Source organism: Xyrauchen texanus, chromosome 43 (assembly GCF_025860055.1).
Source record: "Xyrauchen texanus isolate HMW12.3.18 chromosome 43, RBS_HiC_50CHRs, whole genome shotgun sequence".
Lineage (NCBI taxonomy): Eukaryota > Metazoa > Chordata > Actinopteri > Cypriniformes > Catostomidae > Xyrauchen > Xyrauchen texanus.
The window spans coordinates 28325193-28352963 of NC_068318.1; the positions used below are offsets into that span (position 1 = coordinate 28325193).

General features: G+C 38.2%; 1 protein-coding gene across 1 annotated transcript; it reads left to right on the forward strand.

Annotated features, from left to right (window-relative positions):
- On the forward strand, window positions 1–26594 carry vcanb (versican b). Its single transcript, XM_052116037.1, has 15 exons — window positions 1–395; window positions 1618–1688; window positions 3337–3735; window positions 6394–6568; window positions 6785–6912; window positions 8036–8329; window positions 12905–13684; window positions 15607–17379; window positions 17757–17870; window positions 17969–18082; window positions 22005–22163; window positions 22701–22783; window positions 24416–24560; window positions 24648–24830; window positions 26322–26594. Exons 2-15 carry the CDS (start codon window positions 1625–1627, stop codon window positions 26447–26449), a joined length of 4539 nt encoding a protein of 1512 aa, XP_051971997.1. The 5' UTR covers window positions 1–395; window positions 1618–1624; the 3' UTR covers window positions 26450–26594.
- Window positions 26595–27771: the final 1177 nt, after the last annotated feature.

The following is a 27771-nucleotide window of genomic DNA, read 5'->3' on the forward strand; positions in this document are numbered from 1 at the left end:
TGTGCTTCGTCCGTAATACTTATTACTTAGTTGCGCGTTTAAGAAACTTCTGCAGTGTTGCATTACATAGAAGCATCTAGTACTAGTTTTATCAGGGATGCAAATCCAGTTTGAAGTACAGTGAGCCGAACATCCCAGTTCCTCTTCTCCAGTATGAATCAGATTCATTTTGGGTGGGCACTCTCTGCCCCTCCTATAGTAACTGACGAAATCATGGGTAGACATACGGAATTTGAACTTTCTGCCGGCTCATGTCTTCATTCTTTTCGTTGGCACCAGGGAAAGTAAACGTCTGTTCATTGGTGTTAGAGCATTAGAAATATTTGGATCCACACGGTTTCTCGAATTTGGAGAGTCGGGAATAGTAGAGACTGTCTACTGGAAAAAATAACAAGGTACGTTTATTAAACGTTCATTAATTATAATAATACCAATATTATTCTGACTATTTTATCATACAAGTACTTTATTAACATTTTAATAACAAAAATGGTAACGAAATAAACCACAAGTCTGCAATCAATCAAGATACCATTTTTATTTGTTTTTATTTATTTTAGATAAATGTCTAAATTAGCAAGGGTAGAATATTAATTTGATCTGTTATTTCTAAGAGCTTGCTGCGTTGCTCCATTCCATCTTAGTGTTACCAAGTATCTAATTCAACTTTTTAACTATACGAATTTCTTGGAGTTGCATGTCACTTATACATTACCATTATTATCATTAGACAATATTTACTTGGTCTCCTTGTTTCTTGGTGGACTTTCTTGTACTCACAACAGTGCTTGTATTTGGTGAATCTAAACACATCTGCGTTTGGCATTCTTCTCAATGGAAAGCCACTTACTACGATCTCATCATTATCTTTTTCTAATGCCAGTTTGGCCTTAATGTGATAACAGAGAGTGTGATATCAGTGGTGCCATGCGTTTAGATAAGCTTTGGTTTCAATGCGGTTTGCTCTGATTGATCTATCGTTATTACGCATTTATAAGGTTTAGTGCGCAGTTCTCAAACTGTAGATTTTCACAGCATTTTTAATAATTAGTGAGTGGTCCGTGAAGATGCCTGATGTATCGCTCTCTAGTGTTGGAGAATGTGTACTAAATGTACACTGACACTGTCATTGTTTCAATGCTTAAACCACAGTCAGGATTTGGATCCACCAGCTGTCACATATAATCATATTTATATTTATAAAGTATGAATATTTTTTTATCTAGTCTAGCTGGGACTATCATGTCATACTAAGAGCAAAAATATGCATTTTCTTTTCAATTACTATGAATAAAGCATTTATAGACATGTTATAGATAGTAATAACACATGAATAGGCTAAAACATGGTGTTCAAGAAAAAAATGCATGCTTTAATAAAGTTTTATATTGAATTAGTGATGGAAGACAGAAAAGCAAGCAGATAGTGTATAAAGTCCTAGTTGTACCCGGAAGAAAGACATAGACAGGCATTAAACACAAGCAATTTGGAATTCAACCCACTTTACAAACAAACTGTGGATGCCAATGCAAATATAACTGAGCAGAAATGAAATCTCATAGCTGAACTATTTTTTTTTCTGTAAAAAATGAAATGGTTTCAATTATTTATTTACAGATTTGAGATGTTCTTGGACATTAAACATATCCTCTGGTTAGTCTGTGCCTGCAGTGCTATAACCCAGGATGGTAAGTCTTAAAATGTTGGTCTTATCCACTAACACAACTTAAAAATCATAAAGATGCATTTCTCCTTTCTTTAGACTCTCCAGAGTCTAGGCAGTCGTTGTAGGCTGACCTCCAATCATTCTGGACCCCCAGTGTGTTGCATGCTAAATGATAACTTCCTGTCTGCTAAATTACTACTTACTACTGCATGAAAGATGATTAATGTGCAACTTTGTGTGGAGGTTTCTTGAAGTTAAACTAAATTAGCATTCAACTGCAAGATTTTTGTAATATAATCTTAAATGTCTTTAATCAATGTTTATAACATTAACTAAACTTCTTATATATTTAATTTCATAGCATACAAGATTAAGATAATGTCCTAATCATATTTAACCCCCAGATAATATAAATAAATAAATAATAATAATAATAATAAAACAGAAGTTACAATTTGCAATAAGAAAATGGAACATTTAGGGCCGTTAAGAGTTTTTTGCATTGTGACATTATTTTCGGGACACTTGAGCATATTTTACTCCCTAATTGTCATTACAGTATCTCATTCAGATGGTTTATAGTACTATTCCCATTGTTTTAATGCTAATTCTCATTACCATACCAGTTCTTACCATATTTATTACAGTGCATTTTTAAATTAAAGTAAGCGAAAATGAAAGGAGGTACCAAAGGAGTGCGACCATGATGTATAATAAATACTTTACAATAATATCTATATAGTCATATTTCACATTACGGTAATGAGAATCTCACAATGACCATCTTTATTCCGCGTTGTGGTAATAAGAATTGGGGGGTAAAATCTGCATAAAAATTTCAAAAATTCACAATTTAATAAGAAAGATAAAAGCCCTTAAATAGGCTTCATTTTCCATATGATTTATTTTTTTTATTTATTTATTTATTTTTTTTTGGTTTCTTTTGATTTTGTAGTAAAATGTGCTCAGAACATTTACTTCACAAGTTCCACAAGAATCACCCACCTACTCATTCTTTATTTTTATTTAATAATAAAAAATAAAAAAAAAATCTACATTTTAGAATAATAGTTGTCATCAAAACTATGAAATATCACAAATGGAAGCATGGAAATTTTGTAGAGACAAAACATGTTAAAGGTATGCACCCTATGCCTAGATGACAACTCTGCACACCCTACGTAGTATTCTGAACTAACTTCATGAGGTGCATCCTAAGATGCTTTTTAAGTTCCCATATTCTAGACACCTGTTAGCTCCTTTTCCTTCACTATCCACTCCAACACTTGCCCACATTTATCCATTTAAATAAATAAATCATTTCTTTTGTAAAGAAATTCATACATCGACACAATTTATATTTGCCTACAAAACCAAATTCAAGCTTTTAAGTAGCCTTTAAATCAAGAGGTTTTAAGGTTTCTTTATGAGAAACATACAGTTAATCAGACTTGCATCATGAGCACTCAGAGTTGCAATCTCTGTCCAAGCTGCACTTTGATGTATGTTGTAGTGTGTTTGTAAACGCTTACAAAAGATTTTCTGCTCATGAGATCATTTGATGTGTCTATAAGCAAATGTCAGCTCTTGGGTTCCTCGTTTGAAGTCTCCGCCATTGTTCTCCACCTGTTCTCCACCTGTTCTTCATCTGTTTCCTATTCCATAAACAGTCCGCAGGATGAAGGTAGAGAAGAGTTCTCCAGTACGGGTCTCCCTGGCGGAGCAGGTGGTGTTGCCCTGCCATTTCTCCACCCTACCACCCCCCACTGGCACCACCACCACAACAGTTGCTGCACCCACGGCCTCCAGCGCCCACCTCGATCATCTCCGCATCAAGTGGACTAAACAGGAGGGCGATACGGAAACCACGGTGCTGGTGGCCCAGAATGGTTTCATCAAGATCGGGCAGGAGTTTAAGGACAGGGTTTCAGTGCCCAGCCACCCTGAGGACGTGGGCGACGCATCTCTGACTGTAGTGAGGCTCAGAGTCAGTGATGCGGGAGTCTATCGTTGTGAAGTTATGCACGGCATTGAAGACACTCAAGATTCAGTCTCCCTGGATGTCAATGGTAAGTGTTGCTGTACAAAAGCACATGCTCAAAGGGATAGTTCACCCAAAAATGAAAATCCTGTCATAATTTAATCACCCACCCATGTTGTTCCTAACCAGTTTGACTTAGTTTCTTCTGGGAAACATAAAAGGAGACCTTGTAAGAGAATGTTAGAGACTGAAATTCTCAGTCACCATTCACTTTCATTGTGTAGAACTTTCATTTTTTTCTCCTTTTGTGATTTCATAATGATGGCATAATATACATTTTTTGGTGAATTATTAATTGAACGTCAACATGAAATTAAAATTGGCCATCCTTCAAGTCTTACTGTTACTGTGATTTTTGCTTTATTTTTATTTATTTTTTTTATAAATGAGGGACGAGTCAATATTATTTTTGTGGTAATTAACATTATGCCACAAATGCTGATAATTGAGCTAAACTTGTATTGAACCCATAAAATCCCTTCTCTGGTGTAATGTTGCATGATTCATTGGTATATTACTGTAAGTAAAAAGCATAATTCTTGTAATCTTTTGTCAAAATGTAATAACTTATTCTACCTCTGAATTTACTTTTCCCTCTTTGCTGACATCACCAAGCCCTCATACTTTTTTTTGAACCCCTCTCCCCCAATCACCTGGCTCCATTCTGATATGACACGCCAACTTTTCTGTGAAAATCCTCTCATGATTTACTAACGTTTAAGCCATCCTAGACCTTCTTCAGCAGAACCGAAGTGAAGATTTTTATAAGCAGATTTCAGCTCAGTTTGTCCATACAATGCAAATAAATGGGTGCCATCGGGCTGCTGGCAGTTTGATGGTCCAAAAGGCGTATTTAGGCAGCATAAAATTAATCTGCATGAGTCGATCAATTAATGTCTTCTGTAGCAAACTGATAGGTTGGTGTAAAAGAAACAAATCGATAATTAAAATGTTTTGATCTTTAAATCGTTGCTTCTGGCCAGCACTATATTTCTGTTTGAAATGAACTAACTCTCACAAGACGTTCTTTCCTCTGTTGTATACATAGCGTGCGTTTCCAACTTTTTGCGTGAATGCGCCATTGCGCTAATGTCACTGATGCGTCGACTGCTGACAGGAAGCGATTTATTAAAGTTAATAAAGTTGAATAAAATCAGGTCCAAGACACATTCACCTTTGGTTTGAAATCTGATTAAATGCGTTTCATTCTGAAAGGTTGTCATTCGTGATGTGACATTTACAGTATATAATGTATACATACAGTATTTTGTCATATACTGTGCATTATTGAATAGTAAATGAGTCAGTGTTTTCAAAAACAACACATATTTGAAAGTGTACAATACGGTTGTAGGTGAACTGTGCTATTTCTAGCGCCTCTAGTGGCACTAAATGGAATTGCAAAAGTAATGACTGTTTTCAAATAGTTTTCCCAAAATTTCCCATGTCTGCCAATGGTTGGCCAGAAGGATAGCCCCGCCCCAAACTCATGCCATTTGTTGAGCCAATGTTATTGTGTCAGGCTGGTCAGGGCATTCAATCAAACTGAGCAGTTCTGTGATAGTGCCGCATAGCTTTTACAATTTCCTTACCAAGCAATCAACCTTTGAATGTCGGCATATAATGGATCTGCATATTAAACTGTGATTGGGGGAAGGATTATAACATAGAAAAACACTTTAACACCACAATCTCTCCTGTACATAGTGAATTCAGTGGTGGTGCTTAAGTAAAACTATGGCAACTTATGTGGATATACCAGATTTTGGGTACACTATCTGAATGGATATGATTTCATCACTTGCAAGTGAAAACAGTTGGTCCTAAAGATCAGATTTGAAAAAAACTACAGTGTGAATTTAAGGGAACATCATTTGTCAGCAAAACTGGCTGTTATTAGAGACAATGGCCTTTAGTGAAGAGTAACATATTGAAATATACTGTAAAGAGAAAGAGTTCAAATAAGTGTTTAAGGAGTCGAGTGATATAGACAGTAAAGATGGAAGATATTTGTCTGCTGTTTAATGCTGTGAGAGTGATTGTTATTCTGATCATGTTCAGTCTTAGACACGACAGGTCCTGAAATAGCTGAACAATTCAATGATTCTTCATTTTTGCCTAACAACAGCTTGTTGTTGTGGTTGCAAATTTAAAGCTCTTTTACAAATGCAGGCCTTTGCAAATATAGCAAATCCTCACATCGTTTTTATTACTATTATTATTATTTGTATTTAACTTGTTTTCATTATATCTTGGGAGGGCATGATCACATTTGCAATTGCCATGTATTCAAAACATTATGATAAAAAAAAAATATTATAATGAAAATTTTTGTAGCACCTTTCAAAAGCTCTAGGTCATTTCACTAGCAAATCCCAGTACAAGCAAATCAGACTCATTGTGATTCATTACATTCAAATGAATATTGGCAAAAGCATTGGCAAAATGTAATCATCTGGCCAAAGTGCTTAAACAACAAACTCTAGCGAAATTAAACATATCACTTCAGTTCTATCAAGTGAATCAAATTGATCAAAACTTTTATGGTGTTCTTTTCGTGTTTGCCAATTTTCACACAATAACAACAACATGGTTTGATTTGCTCAACAATGTCAATGCTGTTGGCATTTGATTTATGTGGTCATATTTTCAGAATTTCACCAGCATTGCTCATGTATTTTCACAGGTGTTGTGTTTCATTACCGGACCAACAGCAGTCGCTACAGTTTAGATTTTGAGCATGCCAAGCAGGCCTGCGTTGATGTGGGTGCAACCATTGCCACGTCTGAGCAGCTAAATTCAGCTTACGAGGACGGATTTGACCAGTGTGATGCCGGATGGCTGGCGGACCAAACCGTCAGGTGATTTTTAGCTCCAGTCCCTTTGAACTGTTTGATTATAGAGAGAGTGGAAAGAATTGGCCAGAATTTAACTTGCATCCCCTAAACGAGCACTACAACTCAAAATGTCTGGAAACCAGACATGGGTTCACTTTTGGCATAGCATTGTCTGTTCTGTGCACAATCATGTTATCTATATTGTTTATATAAAAACCACATCTGGGATTGTTCTTACAGATATCCAATAACAAAGCCACGGGAAGGTTGCCATGGAGATATGATAATGAAGCCAGGAGTTCGAACATATGGAATCAGAGATCCCTCTGAGACTTATGATGTGTACTGCTATGTAGGAAAACTTCAGGGTAAGTTTAGAAATCAGCTACAGGGGCCTGGGTAGTTCAGTGAGTAAAGACGCTGACTACCAACCCTGGAGTTGCTAATTTGAATCCAGGGTATGCTGAGTGACTCCTGCCAGGTCTCTTAAGCAACAACATTAGCCCGGTTGCTAGGGAGGGTACAGTCACATGGGGTAATCTCCTCGTGGTCGCTATAATGTGGTTCGCTCTCTGTGGGGGCGCTTGGTGAGTTGTGCATGGAGGCCGCGGAGAATAGCGTGAAGCCTCCACACATGCTATGTCTCCATGGTAACACACTCAACAAGTCATGTGATAAGATGCACGGATTGACGCGGAGGCAACTGAGATTTTTCCTCCACCACCCGGATTGAGGTGAGTCACTACGCCACCACGAGGACATAGAGCGCATTGGGAATTGGGCATTCCAAATTGGGGAGAAAAACGGGAGAAAATAAAAAAATAAAAATAAAGAAGTCAGCTACTGACATTTTCCCATATAGAGAATCCTACCGGGCTAGCTTGCTATCTATGGTTTACATGTACATTTATTCATTTAGCAGATGCTTTTAGCCAAGTTTTCAACTTATAATTTGTGTAATTCCAACATGATATGAATGCATCATAACCCTCAAAGCTGATCCAATAAAGTGTGATGTTTGTATTTCGCTAAACTAATGGGTCATCACTCTAACAGGCCAAACAAATATACACAGCACAATGAAATAATAGGCGAAGACGTCCATTTTTAACTAGATGGAACAAATTCTTATAAAAACTTTTCTGAATACAATAAAATACAGTTATATTAAAATTGACTTTTACTCTGTCCAACATCTTGGATGAAAGTTTTCACTGAGATTGCCGTAATAGCAAATGATTTATCCACAAATGATGTTAGCAAGGCTTCCTTAAAATTTGCACTTATTTAGTTAGCTTATAACTTCAGCTGTTTGGAACAGCCTGAGCATCTGGAGCGCATCTATAGAAAGTCACCTAATATGTTGTCTAGGTAGGCAGCTCACTAGTTTGTGGAACTGAGCCTGTAGAATATAAACAACGTGAACTGAAAGAAAGGGAAACATGATGTGTAACAATAAAATTGACTGGATATATGTGATTCTTTTCTCAGGTGAGGTGTTTTACCTAGCAGTTAATACTAAGATGACTCTTGATGAAGCCAGGGAGGCGTGTGAGAGAGAGGATGCAGTTTTAGCTGCACCAGGTCACCTGCACGCAGCCTGGAGGGAAGGCATGGACCGTTGCGACTTTGGCTGGCTGTCGGACGGCAGCGCCCGCTACCCTATCTCTGTACCAAAAAGGCAGTGCGGCAGAGGACAGCTGGGTATCAGGACAATGTACCGCTACCTCAACCAAACAGGATTTCCCTTACCGAGTGAGAAGTTTGGAGCTTATTGCTTCAAAGGTATGACTTCATGAGATGCTTACATTATTTTATTATTTGCACAATATATATTGTACTAAATGGATAGCTTCAGCTCATTTCGGAAGTTGTTATAGAACAGACAAAATTTGCACAACTGTGACCGCAAATCAAATTAATTCTATATTAATGCACCAAGATAATACGATAATAATGTGTTTGTCTAATGAATATTATTGCAGAAAATTGTTTATTAGTGGCAAGCATCGCTATTATTATTGCTCATACTTCGCATTAGGGGCTTGTTCTAAACCCCAAACCCTAAGTATAATGCATAACTCATCCTACAATGTTTGTTCCACAAATATTTTCCCCAAAACTCCTCCTATTACCAGTAGGGGGTGATTTTTAGCTCGTTATAGCATTGAAAAAAGCTAGATGCAGTGCAATGAATAGAACAGGATGCAGGTTTCTCGAGACTCATATTTTGAAGTTGAAGTTGAAGGAATATTCCAGGTTTAATACAAGTTAAGCTCAATCAATAGCATCTGTGGTATAATGTTGATTTAAAAAAAGAACAACAAATATTGAGATTACTGTGAGGCACTTACAATGGAAGTGAATGGCGCAAATTTATGGAGAATGGCCACTTAGTAGACCAAACAGATAGTCCTGTCCCCAGACTCATGCAATTGGTTGTGCCAGTGATGCGGCATCAGGCTGGTTGGGATGCTAAAACAAATGTTTTGAATAATCTTTTGGTAGTGCCACAGTGTTACACTTTTTCGAGAAATTACAGCATTGATTGTCTTTTAGTTGTCTCTGCATTTTAACCTCAAAAAAACATTGAACAAATGACACATTTCACCTTTAACTACATAGACATGTGCACTCTACATTTCATTTTACACATCCCCCATCACAGATATTGTTTTTATTACGAAGGGAGGTTTCTGTTTTGCTGTGATTTTGTAACAGCTGTTACTGAGAGACTCTGGGTTGACTTTCCCCTTCTCTTGTAGCTGGGTGGAAGCAGCATAAGCATTCTCTCCTGGGCATCCTCACATTTTAGCCCCTCATCTGCCAAACTCCTGTCCAACATCTAGCTCAAATATGTGCCGTAAAATGGCAAACTAACTGACCTGTTTTCAGGTCACTTACTGTGCCCAGACCACCTATGGCCTTTGAACCTTGTATGTATCCTGTTGGGGGTTGTGTAAACTTTCTGTCTGCTCAACCTCAGTCGTCACTATTGAAGGAAAATGGAAACAGGACAAACAAAGACAATGATTAACATGCGCTTAATCCAAATTTACATCAAGTATCTCCTTTTCACCCCCTACCTCTTGGGAATTTGTGGCTTTCCTGTTAGCTGCGGTTTGTTTCATGAAACTGGTCTTGAAGCACTTCTCATAAATGGGCTTCCACCGCAGAGTACCGCAAAACAAACAAAAGTGCTCTGGGTAAGCCAGGAAAAGAGTGCGGAAGGCAAGAGTGCCCCAATATAATATACCAACAAGGGCTTGCTGGGGGATGTGGCTTCCTCCTGTGCTTTTAAAAGGGAAAAAGATGCCTCGTGTTTTACATCAGAGATGGCTGCAGAAAAAGAGGACATGCCCCTAACGTCAAACAGCTGGCTGTTTGTCTACACACTGAGCAACTGAGAGATATTGTACCATCATAGCCCTTTCATTAGTGTGTAGCTGAAAGAAAGAAACCAAAGAAAAAAGTAAAAGAGGGAGAAAGAAGGCAGGCAAGAAAGGACTGTTTCACAATGCTTTGCATAACTTCAGCATTATTCAGTTGTTCTGTGAGATGAAATGTCGTGGATACTAAAATGTATTCAATAAATTATTTAAAAATGATCAAATGCACTAAACGTCAGAAAAGAGTTACTAAGTTACTAAAGTGGTTGCTTTAAAAGCATATTTGTTACAAATTACTACATGCAAATATAGACAAGAGAAAAGCAATACAGATAGGCAAGATAAAGCCAGCAAAACAATTTCACCATTTAAATGCGCTGTTTTATCGTAGAAAGAATATTAATGGCTACTTTTCCACGAAAGGAAAGCACAATGTTCAGTTGTGGTCATTGTAGTATATTTCTTTTGTTGTAAATTTACAATTGTATTCCTGCAAGTAATCCACATTTTTTCCAAAGTGGATTGATTTTCTGATAAAAATTTTTTAGTGTAACTGTAGGGGAATACGGTTACCTTTTTTGCATCCTGATTACTCCACAAACCTGGTGTTGATTTATATAAAAGATTTGTTTTATATTACTGTCCACCATACTCAGTTCAGTCAGTTCAATGCATTCGAGAACATGCATTAAGGACATGAAATGAGATCAAGTGTTAAAAAAAATGTACTGTATGTTTCCAAGTATAAGTATAAATGACTCCGCTGCATGCAGCCAGATGGCTGGCTACCAAACTTGCCGTCATGAATGGGTTTCCTGTGTTGTTCAGATTTTAGTGCGTTTTCCTTTGCAAGAAAATCTTTGATCATCTGAGCAAAACCTTTGGAAACCCACCAACAAGTCTGTCATGAGCACAGCAGCTAACCGAGAGGGGTGAACATTATTGAGTCAGAAGTTACAAGAGTTTAAGTGTTTATATTGGTCAATAAAAAGTAGGCCTGCAACTAACATTTATTTTGATAATCGATTTATCTAACGATCATTAGAATGATTATTCGACTATTCTGCGATTATTGCAACGATTAATCATTAGCTCTAAACTGATTATTCAGCTTGTGCCCTGGCTTAAAAGGTTGAATTAAACGTGCTTACTAACGATAAACAAGACAAAATCATCTTGTGAATGCATCTTTTCAAACGATTTTTAGATATTTTAAAATATTTGTATTTGTAATATTATATTCAACGTTCTCAGATAAAAAAAATTTCTTCTGAAGTATAGCTGCTAAAGAAAATGTATGTTGTTTTAAAGGAGTTTTATATATTTATATTGGAAAACCAGCCAAAACTAAACATATTTTGTTGCAGTGCATAGATACAATAAGGCGAAGATACATTTTCAATCCATCATTAACTCACAAAAAAACAAACTCTCTCTAATTAATAAAGCTGCCAATTTTCTTCACAATAAGAAATGCACTGTGACACATATTATGATTCAATAAGTCACGAGCCATCACGTTATAATCTAGCTGCAATAAGCGTGCAGGCTCGAGGGATGAGCATCCCCGTGACAGAGTGTACATCAGCCGGGTACAGTTTTAGTCTTTCCCCTTAGATCGGGACACTTCTCACAACTCAAAGAGGAGGCACTGACCGCACAGAGATATGCCAGTTTCGGCATTTGTAGTTATTTACGTGATCTGCTTCCGTATTAAATGAACTTTAATAAAGCTATAATGCATTAAACATAACTGCATTGAAGATGTAATGCCAGGGTGGATCTTTTAAAGAGCTCCTGCTCTGCTTATTCCACAATGAGTGTGCTTCTGTATTTACTTATTTAGTAATTGTGCAGTATAATTCCCTTGTATTTTGTGATTTACATCACCTGAAGTAGTTTGTAAGGTTTATAGTGCATCTGGACTGTGAACTGTGTAATTCTTCCACTCGTCAGTCAGGCGTGAACTGCAGTGCTGCTCTCACGCATCATCATTAGAGTTTAATGGGATCTCATGTTGTAATAAATGAGATCAAATGACTATTTGACAATAAAACGTTTTGTTGACAATTTTTTATTGTCGACATTGTCGATAACGTCGACTAAACATTTCAGCCCTTATAAAAATGTAGACCCTGTATCTGGGTTAGCATGAATGTTTTAAGGTTTGATTCAAAGACTTTGGCACCTATTTAATGAAACAGTCTTATTGCTTTTATTCAAGAATATTTACCTGCTGTAGTCAAAATGTGTTCAGGCCACATGAAACAAGTCAAAAAGTTCTGGAAAGGAAACTGGAGTTTGAAAATAAATATAAACTGTCAAGTTCTACCCTGTCATACACAGTACGCCATTTTCCTAAAATAACTCATATTATCCAAAGAAATGCTTAGACTATTCTGCTATTGTTGGCTTTGAAATAAATTCCATGACTAAATTACCAGGACTGTGCTGCCAGTGATTGTACTAACATGGTCAATGTTAATATACTGTTTGTTCCTCATTTTGGATAAACCTACCAAGCTTAACTTAAAACATGTTCCTTTTAAAGTTGATTTAAAGGTTGTTTCGATTGTAAAATACTCTCTCCTATCCCTGTTTTAAGTACAATTATAGTAAGCCATTAGTAGGTTGATTTACCAAAGAGAGTAACAAAACACTGATCTTTTTGTTTGAGTAGATGGATATGTTAACTCCTGGCTCAACCAATGGCATGATTTTGGGGCAGGACAACCTGTTTGTCCAAACAACAAGAGGAAGTGTGTTTGAAACACCTGTTTGCATGCTATTTATTTTTGCAATTTAATTTGTTGCCACTAGTGATGCATAAATTGCACACTTCACTTTAGGGTTTTTCAAATCAAAATAACATATTTCCTCTCTCTCTCTTCTCTCTCTCTCTCTCTCTCTCTCTCTCTCTCTCTCTCTCTCTCTCTCTCTCTCTCTCTTTCTCTCTCTCTCTCTTTTCCAGCATGGGAGCCCACAACAGCTCCTACAACTGTGCCCACAACAGCTCTTATAACTGTGCCCACAACAGAGACTACGACAACTCTAATTCCTTTGGTCACCCTTCCAGTCTCTTCCCTTAGAGCAACCCCTTCTACGCAAGCCCATAACTTCACGGAAGAGCCATCTTCCATGTTTTCTGCAAGAATGGCTCCACACCACAAAGCCACCCCCGAGGCCTACCCATCTGCTGAAGCCATCACTTCTACCCCAACTGAAGAAATCCCATTCAAAGACTATGACGATGGGAACAGTGTCTTGGTGCAAGCACTTCCCCATGCTGTTGATTCTGTCTTACCTGATCAGCTACCCTCAATCCCCACCACAACTGGAATTACCCCATATCCAGATCCTTATCAAGATCAGCCCACCACAGGAAGCAGACACCCTGGGATGGATACGCCTCATGGGGAATACAATGAAAGTAGCGCAGAGGGTAGCAGCAGTGGAGACATGGACACTCCTGATAATGTAATTCCTACTTTGCATACTGTGTTTGTTATGGTCAACCAAGAAGACACAGCAAAACCAGCCATCGTGTACAAAGAGAATGAAACCACAGCAAACACGACTCAAGGAGGGCTGGTCATTGCTGAGTCTACCATGATAAAACCACATTTAAGTGAAACGGTCATAAATGTTGAGAACACGGAAACTAGAAAGGATATTGACAGTCCACTGGACATGAAAAAACAGTCTCCACTCCATATCCTCATAGTCAACTTCCAAGACAAAAACCACTCAGGTAAGACTCACCTCAAGGAGATGTCACATTTTTAGTGCAATTACATTTGCATTTGACAGACCAAAACAACTTGCTTTTCTGCATGCCATTACATTTCTCGAATGGTCAATCCCTAGCCTTTCAAAATATATTATCTTTTTAACCCTAAGCCCATAGGGACGTGTTTGACAAATGCACATTATGACTTCTTTGTGATACTCTCTATGATAGTCAAAGCTAGCTGCATGTGCAGATGAAGTGAACAGACTCAAACTGTCCATGTGTCTAGAAACAACTAGGCTGCACGCAGCCATGTACTATGCTGATGACGAAATTTGCACAATGTACAGTGTGCACGAGAAAAGGTACAAATGGTAAACCAAAGTTACTTTGGCCTTTACAGTGCTATGCTATAGGAACACAATTAAATAGGGTGAGTTAAGTTGATGTAGGAAGATCAAGTGAATAGCACTACCAGTGAGTTTTCACTGGTGTACCTATAGCTCAACTGGTACAACATTGTGCTTTCAACGCCAACGCCATGGGTTTGTTTCCGAGAGAACACCTACTGAAAAAAGATATACCTTGAATTCACTGCAAGTCACTTTGGATAAAAGCATCTGCCAAATGAATAAATGTAAATGCTTTTAAAGCAGCAAACAGAGCCAATAAATTCTGGATTATTGTTGTAAAGCATTCAATCAAATCTTCAGGTGATTGTTTCCTTCCAAACAAGACCACTGTGCTCATATGACCCAGACTTGCTTGTCCTGTCATTTTTCGGTACACTAATGTTCTGTGATTGTTGCTTGTCCAAAGCAGCATGCAGTTAATTAGTGATTGAGTTTAGGAAACAGTGAGATGCAAATTAATGCAGGTCTTGGCTGAAGAATGGTCAGGCTTGGCTCTGTCCAGCTGCCCAGTGCTGTCTTTCAAACCTGGCATCTGTTGTCTTTTGATTAAATGCAGATTCTTTGATAGCTGGCTTGTGCCAAATCTTTATCTCATCCAGAAGTATAGCCAAACAAGTGGTGCTGCCTACATAACAAAGAAGCATGGAAAAATATCACCCATGCTTTCCCATGACCTTAACTGACTTTCCGTGTTGCTGGAGAGAGAGAGAGAAGTTGATAAACATTGTACAGGGGCTGCAGACAGCATTCCTGTCTTGTCTGTCCTGTGGGTCAACATTAATCAGCTGACCCATTTAAACCATTTGATACTGTTAAAGTGACATTACTCTAGTAAAGCATCAGGGAAAGGTGTTGAGTTTGAAAGAGAGAGAGAGAGAGAGAGAAAGAGATTAGCTCTCAAAGCCATGAGAGACAAATAGATCCCAGGTCAAATGGCAAAGCCCCTTAAAACATCAATCAGCGATGTAATAACTTTGAGCTAATTACTTTCCCTTACCTCCGCATCAGGTTACCATATGTGGCTGCCAGTGTGTTCACAAAGGAAAGCATATTTGGGGTTATTATATATATAAGGATTTTCACATTCAAGTAATCACATTCTTACATTTTTTAACAGTTTAAAAATGAAAAGATCTGGTGGCTGAAATTGGATATACTGTAGAAGCCATTTGTTTTTAGGGTCTCATAGGGACATATCACTGAATGAAATATGTAATAAGCAGTTTGCTGTATGAAGTAAAACTAATCAGTAATATCTTGACTGCCTAACATCACAATTGACCCAAGAGTTTTATTTGCCCCAAGCGAGACTCTTGCCTTTAGGTGGAGTTTTAAGGCCCTTTTATTTTTCCCCAACCATGACAGTATCTAAGACATCAGTAAAGTGTCTTCAAAAATGGTCAACATATAGTTGGAACTGAAAATGTAACCAAGCTTTACAGTACTATGTGGTGGTAATTCAGAGCTAGCTCTAAAACACTCTAAAGTTTTAATGTGAATGCATGATGGGTTCTCTTGTTTTGTCAACAGTTTCTCAAATTCTCAAATTCCTTGATAAACCAGCTGCTCTGTTGGGTGAAATGGAGTCTCCTTTGGGCAGTGGAGAGTTTGATTTATATCCCTCAGCTTCTGTTGCCATTACCCCAAAATTGAGTTTCATCAATGGAAAACATGAGCTAACTCTGAAACCGGACATTGAGCAAACTCAGGAAGCTAGAGGAGACCAGTTTGACACCGCCATTCCGGCAATGGGAGAAACCATCCTTGATTATGAGACTGGCATGTTTATTGATGAGGCTGAGGGCACCAGATCATCCCATGAGACGGGTGAATCTGGCTCAACAACGAAAACCACAGTCGAGCCCCAAACAACAACAACAAAGAGCTCTGAATGTAAAACCATGGCAGAGTTACCCACATTTGCAACCAAATCCCCAAGCCATGAGATGCCCTTACACACCATAACCTTCAGAAAGCCAATGAACGAAGAGGGTTCGGGGATGCAGCCAACAGATGATGAAAAGGAATTGACCGCTCTGGAAGGTTCTGCGGATGACGTGCTACCAACATTTACATCTCAGGACTCAGATGTGGTAGCTACCGATGAGACGGAAATAGCTGAACCAGAGAAGACTACAAAAGAAAATGGGGTGGATAGTTCCACCAAGGCACCATTTTTCACATTAAAAACAACTCTAGAACCCAGCACTACTGGCAGAAAAAGGCAGCCAGATACAGAAGATTTTGATGGATCAACCTCAGCCGAGGAAGAGAGCTCGGGACAAGATTTATTTCCAATCGAAGAACCAAAACACCCAACTCAATCACCTTCTATTACTGTTTCATCTGACAACTTTACAGGTTCCTTAACAAATACTGATTCTAATCAGCCAAGGCAACCCATTAGTTTGGATGTGCTGAATGCAGAACCAACTATTCGTATTGTTTTAACTTCTCAGAAGGAGGAAGTCTTAGGAGAAGAAACACAAACAAAGTCTCCTACAAAGTCTACAGAGTCTCTTTATACTGAAGACATTGGGAGTGGACAAGACCAAATGACCACCAAAAGTCCTTTGTTGGGGCCTGAGATTGAAAAGGATGCAAGCACAATTTTTACCATCACTGAGGACTTGAGCTCTGGTGATCAGCCAACTGAAGTATACTCAATGAAACTATTCACTGCTACTACAGTGCCATCCCTTCCCATTCAGGAAACTGAAGAAACAAGGAAGATTAGTGCAGATTATGAAGCAACTAAATTTATTGAAGGCTCTGCAGAAGACCCAACAGTACTGACTTTTACTTCTGTCCAAACTCAGACAAAGTCCCAATTCACAACCCAAACTCCAGTGACCACCATTCTGCCCACTGATGGTCTAAGAGCAATGTTTTCTTCTGAAGAAACCATTTTAATCCAAACAATACCAACCACCTCAGTATATTCATCAGAGACTTCTGAGGAGAAAACTCAAGAAATTTCACTTGGTTACGCAACTGAGAAACCTCTCACTTCTTCAATTTCAGTTTCTCATCTTCCCACCTTCAGTATTTCTACAGAACCAGTGCCAGTCCAGGTCTTGGGTGGAGGAACGAGTCAGTGGACTGCTACAGAAGAAATTCTCACCACTCCCGAAGCTACACCAACTGTGACATTTGAGAAGGATTTTGTAGATTATGACACTGAGGCAGGTCCCTCAATCGTTGAGGGACAACCACCATCCATGGATGAGTTCACTACAAGAAAACCAGAACCTTGGACTGCTGCCAGCTACACTGTTGAGAGCCACATGGTTGATTTACAAGGTACAGTATCACTTTTTTCACACTGTTAAAACTGCTGTATGTAATTTCTGCACAACTTCCAGTATCAGACAGAATTCCCAAAATAATGACTGTTTCCTAACAGGTTTGAAAACTTGTTCAGACAGACAGGTAGCCCTTGCCAAACTCATGCCTTTGGTTAAGGCAATGATGCTTTGCTGGGCCACTCAAAAAAAAGAGAAAAAGACTGTAATTCTGTTTGGTGCCACTAGTGTTGCTTATATTGATTATCTTGTAGAGTTCCATTTTGCTCATTTTCACCACTGTTCCCTTCTTGAAGTTACAAACAAAAAAATACTTTTGCTTTATAGTGTCCATAGACCATTTACAGAGTAATAAACATTATTTTGTTATTTCAGGCCTCACACTTTGCTCAGTCAGTCTGTGTGAGAATGGTGGAACATGTTTTTTTAAAGGAAAAGGAAACATTTGTGTCTGCATGCCTGGATTCAGTGGGGAACGCTGTGAAAATGGTAGGAAGGCTCTAATATTTTCAGATTTATTCATTTTTGTTAAAGATTCAGAGTTCCTAGATTAGTGTCAATTTCTCATCACATCCAAATTCCTGCAGACATTGATGAATGCCAGTCCAACCCTTGTCGCAATGGAGCTACTTGTGTTGATGGGTTAAACTCTTTCAGCTGCATCTGTCTGCCCAGCTATTCAGGAGCCCTTTGTGAACAAGGTATGAAAACACCATTTAACATATTGCAATAAATTTAATTGGGAAATTATATGAAATTCTTGAAGTATTTTGGTCTATTTACAACTAAAGGTATATGGACATTTTCTGTGGCATCCTATTGCTAACAGGTAGCTAGCAGATTTACTTAATGGAAAGTATCTATTGCATGCTAGCCTATGGCTATCAGATAGCTATTACATCTTAATGTCTATGGATAGTGTATGTGACCTGTTAGTAGGTTACTAGCAGATTGTTATTTACAACTAAATGTCAATGACAGCATCTGTGGCATGCCATCCGAATGCTTGCAGTTTACACATTAACTAGCTGGTTGATAGTAGACTGGTAAGTAGTTCTAGTAAGCAAATCACACTAGCTTCATCCCAACACACATAATTATGGTTTTACATTCCAAATAGTTTGATGAATGCATTAAACGTTTGTTTCCGGTGATGCACAAATGACTACTAGGCTTCCACTGTAAGTTAAACACAACTTACCTAGTTTTCATATTATTGCTACAGGCTGGTGGATGGAATATGTTATGATGTATTAAGGTGCAGACATTAGGTGCTTTATAAATATTGATTTATGGCTGTTTAATTATTCCACTGGACCAATGATTGTATATGGTATGCATTCCAAACTGTTAGTCTGGACTCAGACAAACCAAACCATTGAGCTCACCACATCTGGCAGGCCTGATCCTTCAGAGGGTGTGTGGTTTGGTGTCCAGAGAAACTAAAGCAGATTTGTGTCAACAATAGGGTTCAGAAAAAAGGGCACAATGTCAGAGACGGTACTGCCTCTTCCTTTTCACTGAACTCACTGCCTTACTTGGAATGAATCCAGGCACATTAGTGTGGCTAGGTAAATGATGAGTGCATTTTCCTTCATTATCCTCATCATATTTGTCCTCCACACAAGCACTATTTTTCACAAGTTGGGTTGTGACTTTTAGAGGGCTTTAGAATCTAATTAAAGACAGAATTAAATGGCATTTACAACTCACTGAATTTCCGTAATGTCACAGATTTCTGCCTTAAACACAATATTCAGCATAAAACACTACAGGATTGGCCATCAGGATTTGATTGAATAGCCAAATGATATTTATTGATCAATATATGCACTGATGAATCATGCACAATATGACCAGGAAAGTGGTCAATTTGGTTGGTAGGTCAAAGTGGCTAATTTACTCTAATTTAATTAAAGCTGAAGTGTGTAATTTCTGTGCCATTAGCGCCATTCTGCGCCACACAGAATTGCTAAATGAATGACTTTCAAACCACTTTCCCATATACTCACCCTGTCTTCCATTGATTCTGCCAAACAGGTACTGAACTCATGCCATTGGCTGAGCCAATTATCTTTTGTTAGGCCGTTCAAAGAAAAGTTGAAAGTACCGCAGAGCTAATGTTTACTTTTCATGGTAATCAATCTACGAATAGCTTGCATACAGTTGTCTCTACTCATTAAGCCAGGATATAAGAAAGTAAAGAAAGTAAATGGGGTCAATTTAGATTTCAATGAAGCATTTGTACTGTATATGTAGGTGCCAAATGTATTGCCAGGTTAATCATTTATTTTAGTCTTTGGCCAGGCATTGCTTTGTGTAGGGGTTAAGCTTTGATATGGATGAAGTGAAGTACAGTCAAATCACATTTACATACAAAGAGTGCCTTGTTGACATCTACTGAATGCCTCGTTTCACAGTCAGTTCCCATTACTCAACCAAAATGTGTGTTCAACCCTTGAGTAACAGTACATAACTTAAAACATGAGAAAATCCCTTTGGATCATCTGTTGTGGCTTGAATTATGGCAAACATCTCTTAAAAAAGAGACAGAAAATATTGAAGCACTTTGCACATGGCTGTGGACAGTGCTCAGTGTTTGAGTATTATGAAGTCAAGTCATTCTCCTGTGAGATTGATTCTGACAATGGTTCCTTGGCCCTTTCTTTGCTGTTCCCTTAATTAAAGGTGAGGCCCCTTTAAGAGCGAGATTGCCATTGGAACATGGGTCTATATTGCGAAATCAACTGGAACCAATTAATACGTCAATATGTCTCGAAGAGGCTCATGTGAGCTCCAAATCACATTGGGGACAAGCTCCAGTATAGCAACTCCCTAACATTCGTGTAGGGGTTTTCTTGTTATGGGACCCTTGGTTTTCCACTCTAAAAATAATCAGGACTTACGTATGTGAGCAAGCTCAAAAAATATATATATATTTTTTTTTACTTTGAAGAGGGCTATTAACCTTCTCGGGACTTGACATTTACGCACACTTTCACAGACTTGACAATCATGTTGGGCGTTGGTCCCCCAATGAATTGGTTCCAGCTTCATCCAAAATATTGTTGCCATTACTCAGCAGAGCTAATCTCTCTCTCTCTCTCTCTCTCTCTCTCTCTCACACACACACACACACACACACACACAAACGCACACACATGCACAAACATCACCTCTGAGGACATCTGTTTGCTTGTTAGCCAAAGTCAGGAGACCAGAAAAAAAAGTCAAGAACTCTTCAGTTTTGCAGTTGTGGTACCGGTAATGTAAAAGAAATATAAAAAAGACCCTTATTTCACTTTTAATAAATCAAGTCACAATACCACTCAAAAATGATCTTCTGATGACACAGCCAATGTAGCATGCAGCAGCAGTATGCAGTTCAATGGAATATTTGTTTCTATCATTGACTAGTGGTTGCAGTCTTTTTCCTTATTTCATCCATGGCATGGTTCATCATCATAGATATCACCTTACAGCACTGAGCAGGCAAGTTTATAATCTCCCACAGTCAGAGACCAGAGTTGGCTCCATTTAACAAGACCACCTGAACTTTAACCCCAGCCACCCAGTAGAGAGGGTCAACTCAGGGTCTGGGGCAGGGGTGTATAAATATTTGGTATGGCCATTATTTAATTCCAGTTATAATTGGAGGAACTATTTATACCTGCAAGTATTGGGTATCTGGACTGTATTTCTAATCAATTACTTGCTAGAGCAAACTTTTAGCATAGCTCATACTTAGAGTTAGGGATTTGAAAGAAAAAGATAACGTAAATAACTCGTGAATGAGAGTAATGAGTCAGATAAAACTATGAGTTGTGCATCTGACATGATTTACTTGGCCTTGTTTAGTGGTGTTTTATTCCCAGCCTCATTAGATGCCATTGTTTGCATTTAGCTTTCACGCTGAGCGCTACGGTCATTGGGGGGTTACAGATACGGTTCTGTGTCCACATTATATTCTGCAGTAAAACTGATTGTACTTAATCTGAAAGACAGGATTTTTTTATGGATAAGACTCCAGATAATCGCTAAGGAGTCAACCATGAGACATTTTTTCTGATAGATAGATGTGACTGTGAGCACTCATGCATGATGTGTGTTGCTTGTTGTTATATCACGAATTTCAGAAGCATCTACAGTTAAAATAAAAGGCTTTTTATTTAATTATTTTTAGTAGGAATGCACCAAAATGGCTGGTATTATGGTCAAAACCGATATTAGGGCATATATTTTAAATCAGTAGAAAATCACTTTTTAACACTTTTTAAACCTAGCATGTAGAAATTATATTTTAAATTGGAAAAAGTATGCCATTTCCTGCTGAGAACCTGCTTAAACCATCCCAAGATGGTCTTCTAGCCTTGGTCTTCATGCTAATTTTAGATGGGGTTTGGGCACCTGTCATCTAGTTAAGCTGAATGATCAACTGAAGACCAACTTGGGCAGTCTGGGTGACCAGCTCAAACCAGCTAAGACCTGTAAACCAGCAGGGTGATTTCATCTGCTTCCAATATTTGACAAATACATTTTTTTTTTATTCTTTTAAAGAAAAATATGTGCTATTGTGTGTGTGTGTGTTTCTCATAATTCAATGTATCCCATTCATACCTTCAGATACAGAGGTTTGTGACTTTGGTTGGCACAAGTTTCAGAGCCACTGCTATAAATACTTCACACACCGGCGCACCTGGGAAGCAGCTGAAAGAGAGTGTCGAATGCATGCTGGTCATCTCACCAGCATCCTGTCTCACGAGGAACAGCTCTTTGTAAATGGTAAGTGTCCTGTTTCATGAACCATATCCAATACAGGTTATGTATTTGGGGTTCCCGTTAAATGTATGTCTTACAAAAAACAGATACTCATTATAGAATTTCTATCATATCCATTAGCTACTATTCTTTAAAATGACACACCCTGTATCTTAATTACTTGAACTATAAGCATTTGAGAGTGGTATACATACCACAGCCTGGCATTAAAGGTTTATTTTCCACATCATTTACTCACCCTTATATTGTTCCAAACCATTGTCTTTCATTCTTTTCTGGAACACAAAAGGAGATGTTTGGCTGAATGATAACAATGATCACATCCATGCAACAAAAGCATATTGTGACATATTGGGGGGCTGTAAACTAAGATTATGAAAAAAAATTAAAAACTGAATTATTATGACCCTGGCGCTATATTCCAAAACTTTATATGAGGAAAAAAAATATCTTATTTGTGTCAAGACATGAGTGTTCCATATTTGAGATGAGGGGCTAATATTGTAGAGATATGAATTGACACATGTAATTGTTTTGTAGGTATGGGACATGACTACCAGTGGATTGGGCTAAATGATAAAATGTTTGATAATGATTTTCGCTGGACAGATGGCAGCCCGATGGTAAGATGAGTCATTATTTACATCCTAATAAGGTTCTTTCATTAGATGCATACCTGTGCTCCAGGCAACATCATTGCTGAGATATGAGTCGGGAAAAGCTATATGCTGGAATTGGACATGATTAAATGAGGTTGCTTGATCCTAAAATTAATGAGAACCCCTAATCAACAGATGCAAGGTGCATTTTTTGCAGTCCATCTAAGTGCACGCAGACATTTGGAAGGATGTTGGTTGCTCTTCAATCTGTGAAACTCTCTTGTATAAACATTTGCTGCAACCATGGTTCAGTTAGGAATATGGTTAAAGGGATAGTTCACCCAAAAATGAAAATTTTCTCATCATTTAATCCATAAGACTCCAGTGGTTTAATCCAGTGCCTAGAGACTGAAATGGCAAGAGGTACATCCATTACTATTCACTCATTATTATTATTATTTTCAGATATTCTAAGTCTGGAATGCTCCACAGCTAGATTTTAGAGCTGTTTGATTCCAGGATTTTGGAATCGATTCCAATTGATTCTTCATTAAAAAGGAGGCAAAGTGGAATCTTACAGTATAGGTCTTTTGAGATCAATTCATACAGATGAACAAACATATTGGATATTAAACTGATGACTGATCGACTACAAAATGCTTGTTGATCAGTCAAGGTATTGTCATTTAGCTGTCATCCCTTTAAAATCTTTATTTAGTATTAGTGTATGTAATTAAACACAGTCCAAACATATCATGTTCCTGAGCGGAATCGATTCCCCTGAGTGGAGTCGACTCTGGATTCCCAACACCTCGGAATTGATCTTTGGAATTGTTTCCCAGCCCTACCAGATTCCACAATGCTTTACCACAAACTATTTCATGAATTATTACTGATAGCTGGTCGAAGGCAACTGAGTTTGTGAAGGACCTAAATAGAACGTGTACATTGCTTGTGTTTTGTTATTTGGTTCTATTTGGTGTATATCTTTTTTTTTGTTATTTGGTGCATTGATTTATTTATTTATGTTTTGTGTTGGGCATTTGTTTCCTGTGTATTTGTGGTTAATCATATTGTTAAATTTGATCTTTTATATTGAGGGATACACCATCAAGCAGACAGTTTGCGCCTTCATTTGCAGTTTGCACTCCCAATTAGTTTTTCCTACAGTCAACAAGCCTCAGTTGAAAACTTGCTAAAGATTTCAGACCCTTGCATCTTGAATCTATGCATTAGGGTTTAACAGATATTCCTCAAAAACAATAGCCCATACAAATTTGATTTGACATATTAATATAAAGTACAATGATTGTGCATCAACCATTAGATGAAAAAATCGATGCATGTTTTTACTGCCTTGCTGCATCTGAAATGGGGCTTGTGTGTTTGTGTTAAACACATGCAAATAGAAACATTCAGTTTCAAAAACCTTTCACCCCCTTTCCTTGATCAAGGAAAGTCCCATGCAACCCTACCAGATGTCTTTTAAAGAGCATCTGTTTTGATTCTTACATGTGATATTTGTGCCCTCATGTGGCCACATGATGTAGAACAAACTTGTAGTTGTCTGAAAAACACAACATCCCCTTGCTGTACTAGTGTTTTGGAATTCATTACCATCTTGAATTAAATCACACTCCATTCTGTTTGCTCTAGCAATTTGAGAATTGGAGAGAGGGTCAACCAGACAGCTTCTTCTCCACTGGTGAGGACTGCGTGGTGATGATCTGGCATGAGAATGGCCAATGGAATGATGTGCCATGCAATTACCACCTGACTTTTACCTGCAAAAAGGGCACAGGTGAGACCCCCTCTTCCTCCTCATTTGGCCGATAGGCATCTTACACCCAGATGTGAGCTCATTGCCTTTCTACTTTACTTCTCACAGTTTCCTGCGGGCAGCCACCTATCGTAAAGGATGCCAGTATATATGGCAGCAGGAAGCCGCGCTATGAGATTAACTCCCTGGTGAGGTACCACTGCAAGGACGGTTTCATCCAGAGACATGTTCCCACCATCAGATGCAGAGGAGACGGCCACTGGGACAAGCCCAAAATCACATGCATAAATCGTAAGTCACTGTTACCAAGTTTCAGATTAAATAGATGTTAAAGGAATAGTTCACCCAAAAAATTAAAATACTGTCATTTTTTACTCACCCCCATATCATTCCACACCTTCAACACTTCAGGGACATTTGGGCATATGGGGGCCCTACACAAAATCCTACGTAGTACAGACTTACATTCATTTCTTACTAGTGGTCTGGTTGCGTTTCTCCTCCTCTTCCTTTTTTCCCCCCACTCCCAACTTGTAGGTGCGCGTGCGTGCCTGTCACATTTAGCTACAACACTCTCTTTGTAGTTACATTCTCCCTTGCCTCTCAGGTCATCAGGGGCCCCCCTTAGCAGCCACATATGGCACTTTTCCACTGCACGTTACAGTTCGACTCGCCTCAACTCTACTCGCTTTACGTTTCTGAACTTGCATTTCCACTGCTATTTAGTGCCATCTCAACGTGGGTGGGATTATAGGCTGATCGTCATAGCTGCGCCGACTATACTGTTGTGACATCATCTTAAACATGACACAAACTTACCAAAACAATAACACAACCGCTAGCTGTTAGCTACTAGCTCATTGTGCTATGGTGATTTTACACAAGTGTAACAGTTAAATTGGCCTGGTTGTTTTAGAAGCAAGCTTCCAGTAGTTGGTCAACTAAATAAAGTGAAGCTATCAAGCAGAGTATAGAGTTAATGTAACAAAACATACCATCCTCCATCGTGGATCAATGCAGTCCAGTCAGTCCAGGGCACTCTCCCTCCCATTGCTCACCGGTTTAGATAGCGTCCATTTGGGCAAACCACTTCCACTTTTCCTTAATGGTTAGCCGTGTGCGGCCAACAGCTGAGACACTTCCTGAGAGACTTTTTTGTTTCGCTCATCGCTAATGAGTGGACCGTCTGAACTTTGTTTATTGACCACGGCGTGGTTTTGCATTTCATTTTTCACAATTCGAAAGTCGAATGAACAAACTATACTTTTATCGCTGTTGCTAACTTTAAAACTAGCGGGTTGATGTCACGTGTCAGAAATCCAGTGACGCTTGTAGTGATGATTCTCCCTGACGATGACGGTTCAGGGACCATTCAGGGATCTGCAGGATTTTGACATCACATTTAGTATCGGCTCAGCTCGCTTGGAACCTCGACCAAGGTGGTACTAAAAAAAGGGTACCAGGTACTATCCACATTGGGAAACCCCAAAAAAGCAAGCAGAGTCAAGTTGAGTTGTACAGTACAGTGGAAAAGCCCCATTATACCACTTATAGCTAGAAATGGCCCTGTGAGAAAGAAAAGCCAAGAACTTCTGTAAAAAAGTATTTTGTTCTTCCACAAAAGAAAATAATACATGTTTGGAATGACATGAGCTGAGTAGCTAAATGTAAATGCAATTTAACATTTTTGGTTGAACTATTCCTTTGAGTGAAATTATGTATTATACTGCAGATTTTATGGTATTGCACTTTATTTAAAAGTCTCATTTTTTGGTTTCTCAGCATCAACCTACCAGAAGACATACACACACACATTTCAAAACAATAACTATTACAACAATAGTAAGAGACGCTCTGAGTCGACGCAGAACCATCATCGCTGGTCAAAAACAGATGACTCCATACACTGATCTCCAACCAGACAGTTGCTACAGTTGCTTCACATCAACACAGAGTATATCTTTAGTCTAAAGGGATGAAGCCAAACTATGTGCCTGATGAAAGTTTTAGAGCAAGAATGTAATTACCCTGAGGGACTGCAAAAAAAAAACAAAAGAAACACCATTACCCACCCACTGAGTGTACTTTCTGTCATTGACTATGCAATAGGGATAATCACATATTGTATTAAAGTCTTAATGTTTAGAAGTGAAAGGGAGGGGGTGTCTGGATGTAATGTATATAGTAGAGATAATGAACAAGAAATTAAAAACAGCTGTGAATGGTGACTGTTTATTTTTTAATTGATCCGTAACTTTTGCTTAAGAAGAACTGGATCTCCATTCAGAGAGCACAATTATGGTACGCAAAGAGTATAAACAGAACAATTACAGTAAGCATTTACAAAGAATAACAGAACAAAATCTTTATTTTGTTTCACATTGGTGGCATGGGGAGGCTTCAAAGGGTACATTACAGGGTTGGAAGAAAAACAATGCTGAAAGGACTGGAACTCATGAATCGAAAACAAATCTTCATCATTGTCTTCCTCTGTGGCATCCGAAAATTATACCAAAACATTGTACACTCCATATCATATTCTTTTTCACATATCAAAATATATATTTTAGGTGTTTTTTCCCCTTTATTTGTTTTTAAAAAGATATGTGGGTTTGTAGCCTAATATATAACCATTTTTACTTTTTTTAACGAATGTCATGACTAAATATGAAATTATGAATACTGTATGTGTGGTTGAATGAGATAGCCTTTTTTGTTGGACATGTATTAGCTACAACTACATGAAGCCATAGAAGTTAATTTATTGCTGAAGATACATATAACGATGAATGAACTGTGAGATTTTGAATAATAAAGCATTATTATGAACAGTTTAAATCGTGTGTTCTTGTTTGATTTCGTTTCACCAAAAATCCAATGTTACTTCTGAACTTCACGTTAACGTGGTGCTGTGGCTTTAAGCGCCAGAAACACTATCGCGCAGCCATCTTACACATTTGTCTCGGAACTTCCGGTCTAGTGGTTGCTGTATAGAGATATCTGTGGTGTTGATGTCAAAGTAAAATTAGCTAGCGAAGTGTATAGAGTTGTCAAAAGTCATCTTGGGTATTTTACAGTTGGTCAAGGTATCATAACAACTGGACTGAAAGATTTTTAAACAAGATACTTCATAAATACATAACATCTAACTAATACCAATATGACTCATGAAACTTAAAGAGACAGCACAAAGTCATTAAAAATATCTCCGTATGACACCTCTGACCATCTT

Excerpts from the sequence above, each read along its gene's own strand:
- vcanb (XM_052116037.1), top strand. The coding sequence starts at position 1,625 with ATGTTCTTGGACATTAAACATATCCTCTGGTTAGTCTGTGCCTGCAGT. Across the intron at positions 6,913-8,035 it reads CTATGTAGGAAAACTTCAGG|GTGAGGTGTTTTACCTAGCA; the intron begins GTAAGTTTAGAA and ends TTCTTTTCTCAG. Across the intron at positions 24,561-24,647 it reads TACCTGCAAAAAGGGCACAG|TTTCCTGCGGGCAGCCACCT; the intron begins GTGAGACCCCCT and ends TACTTCTCACAG.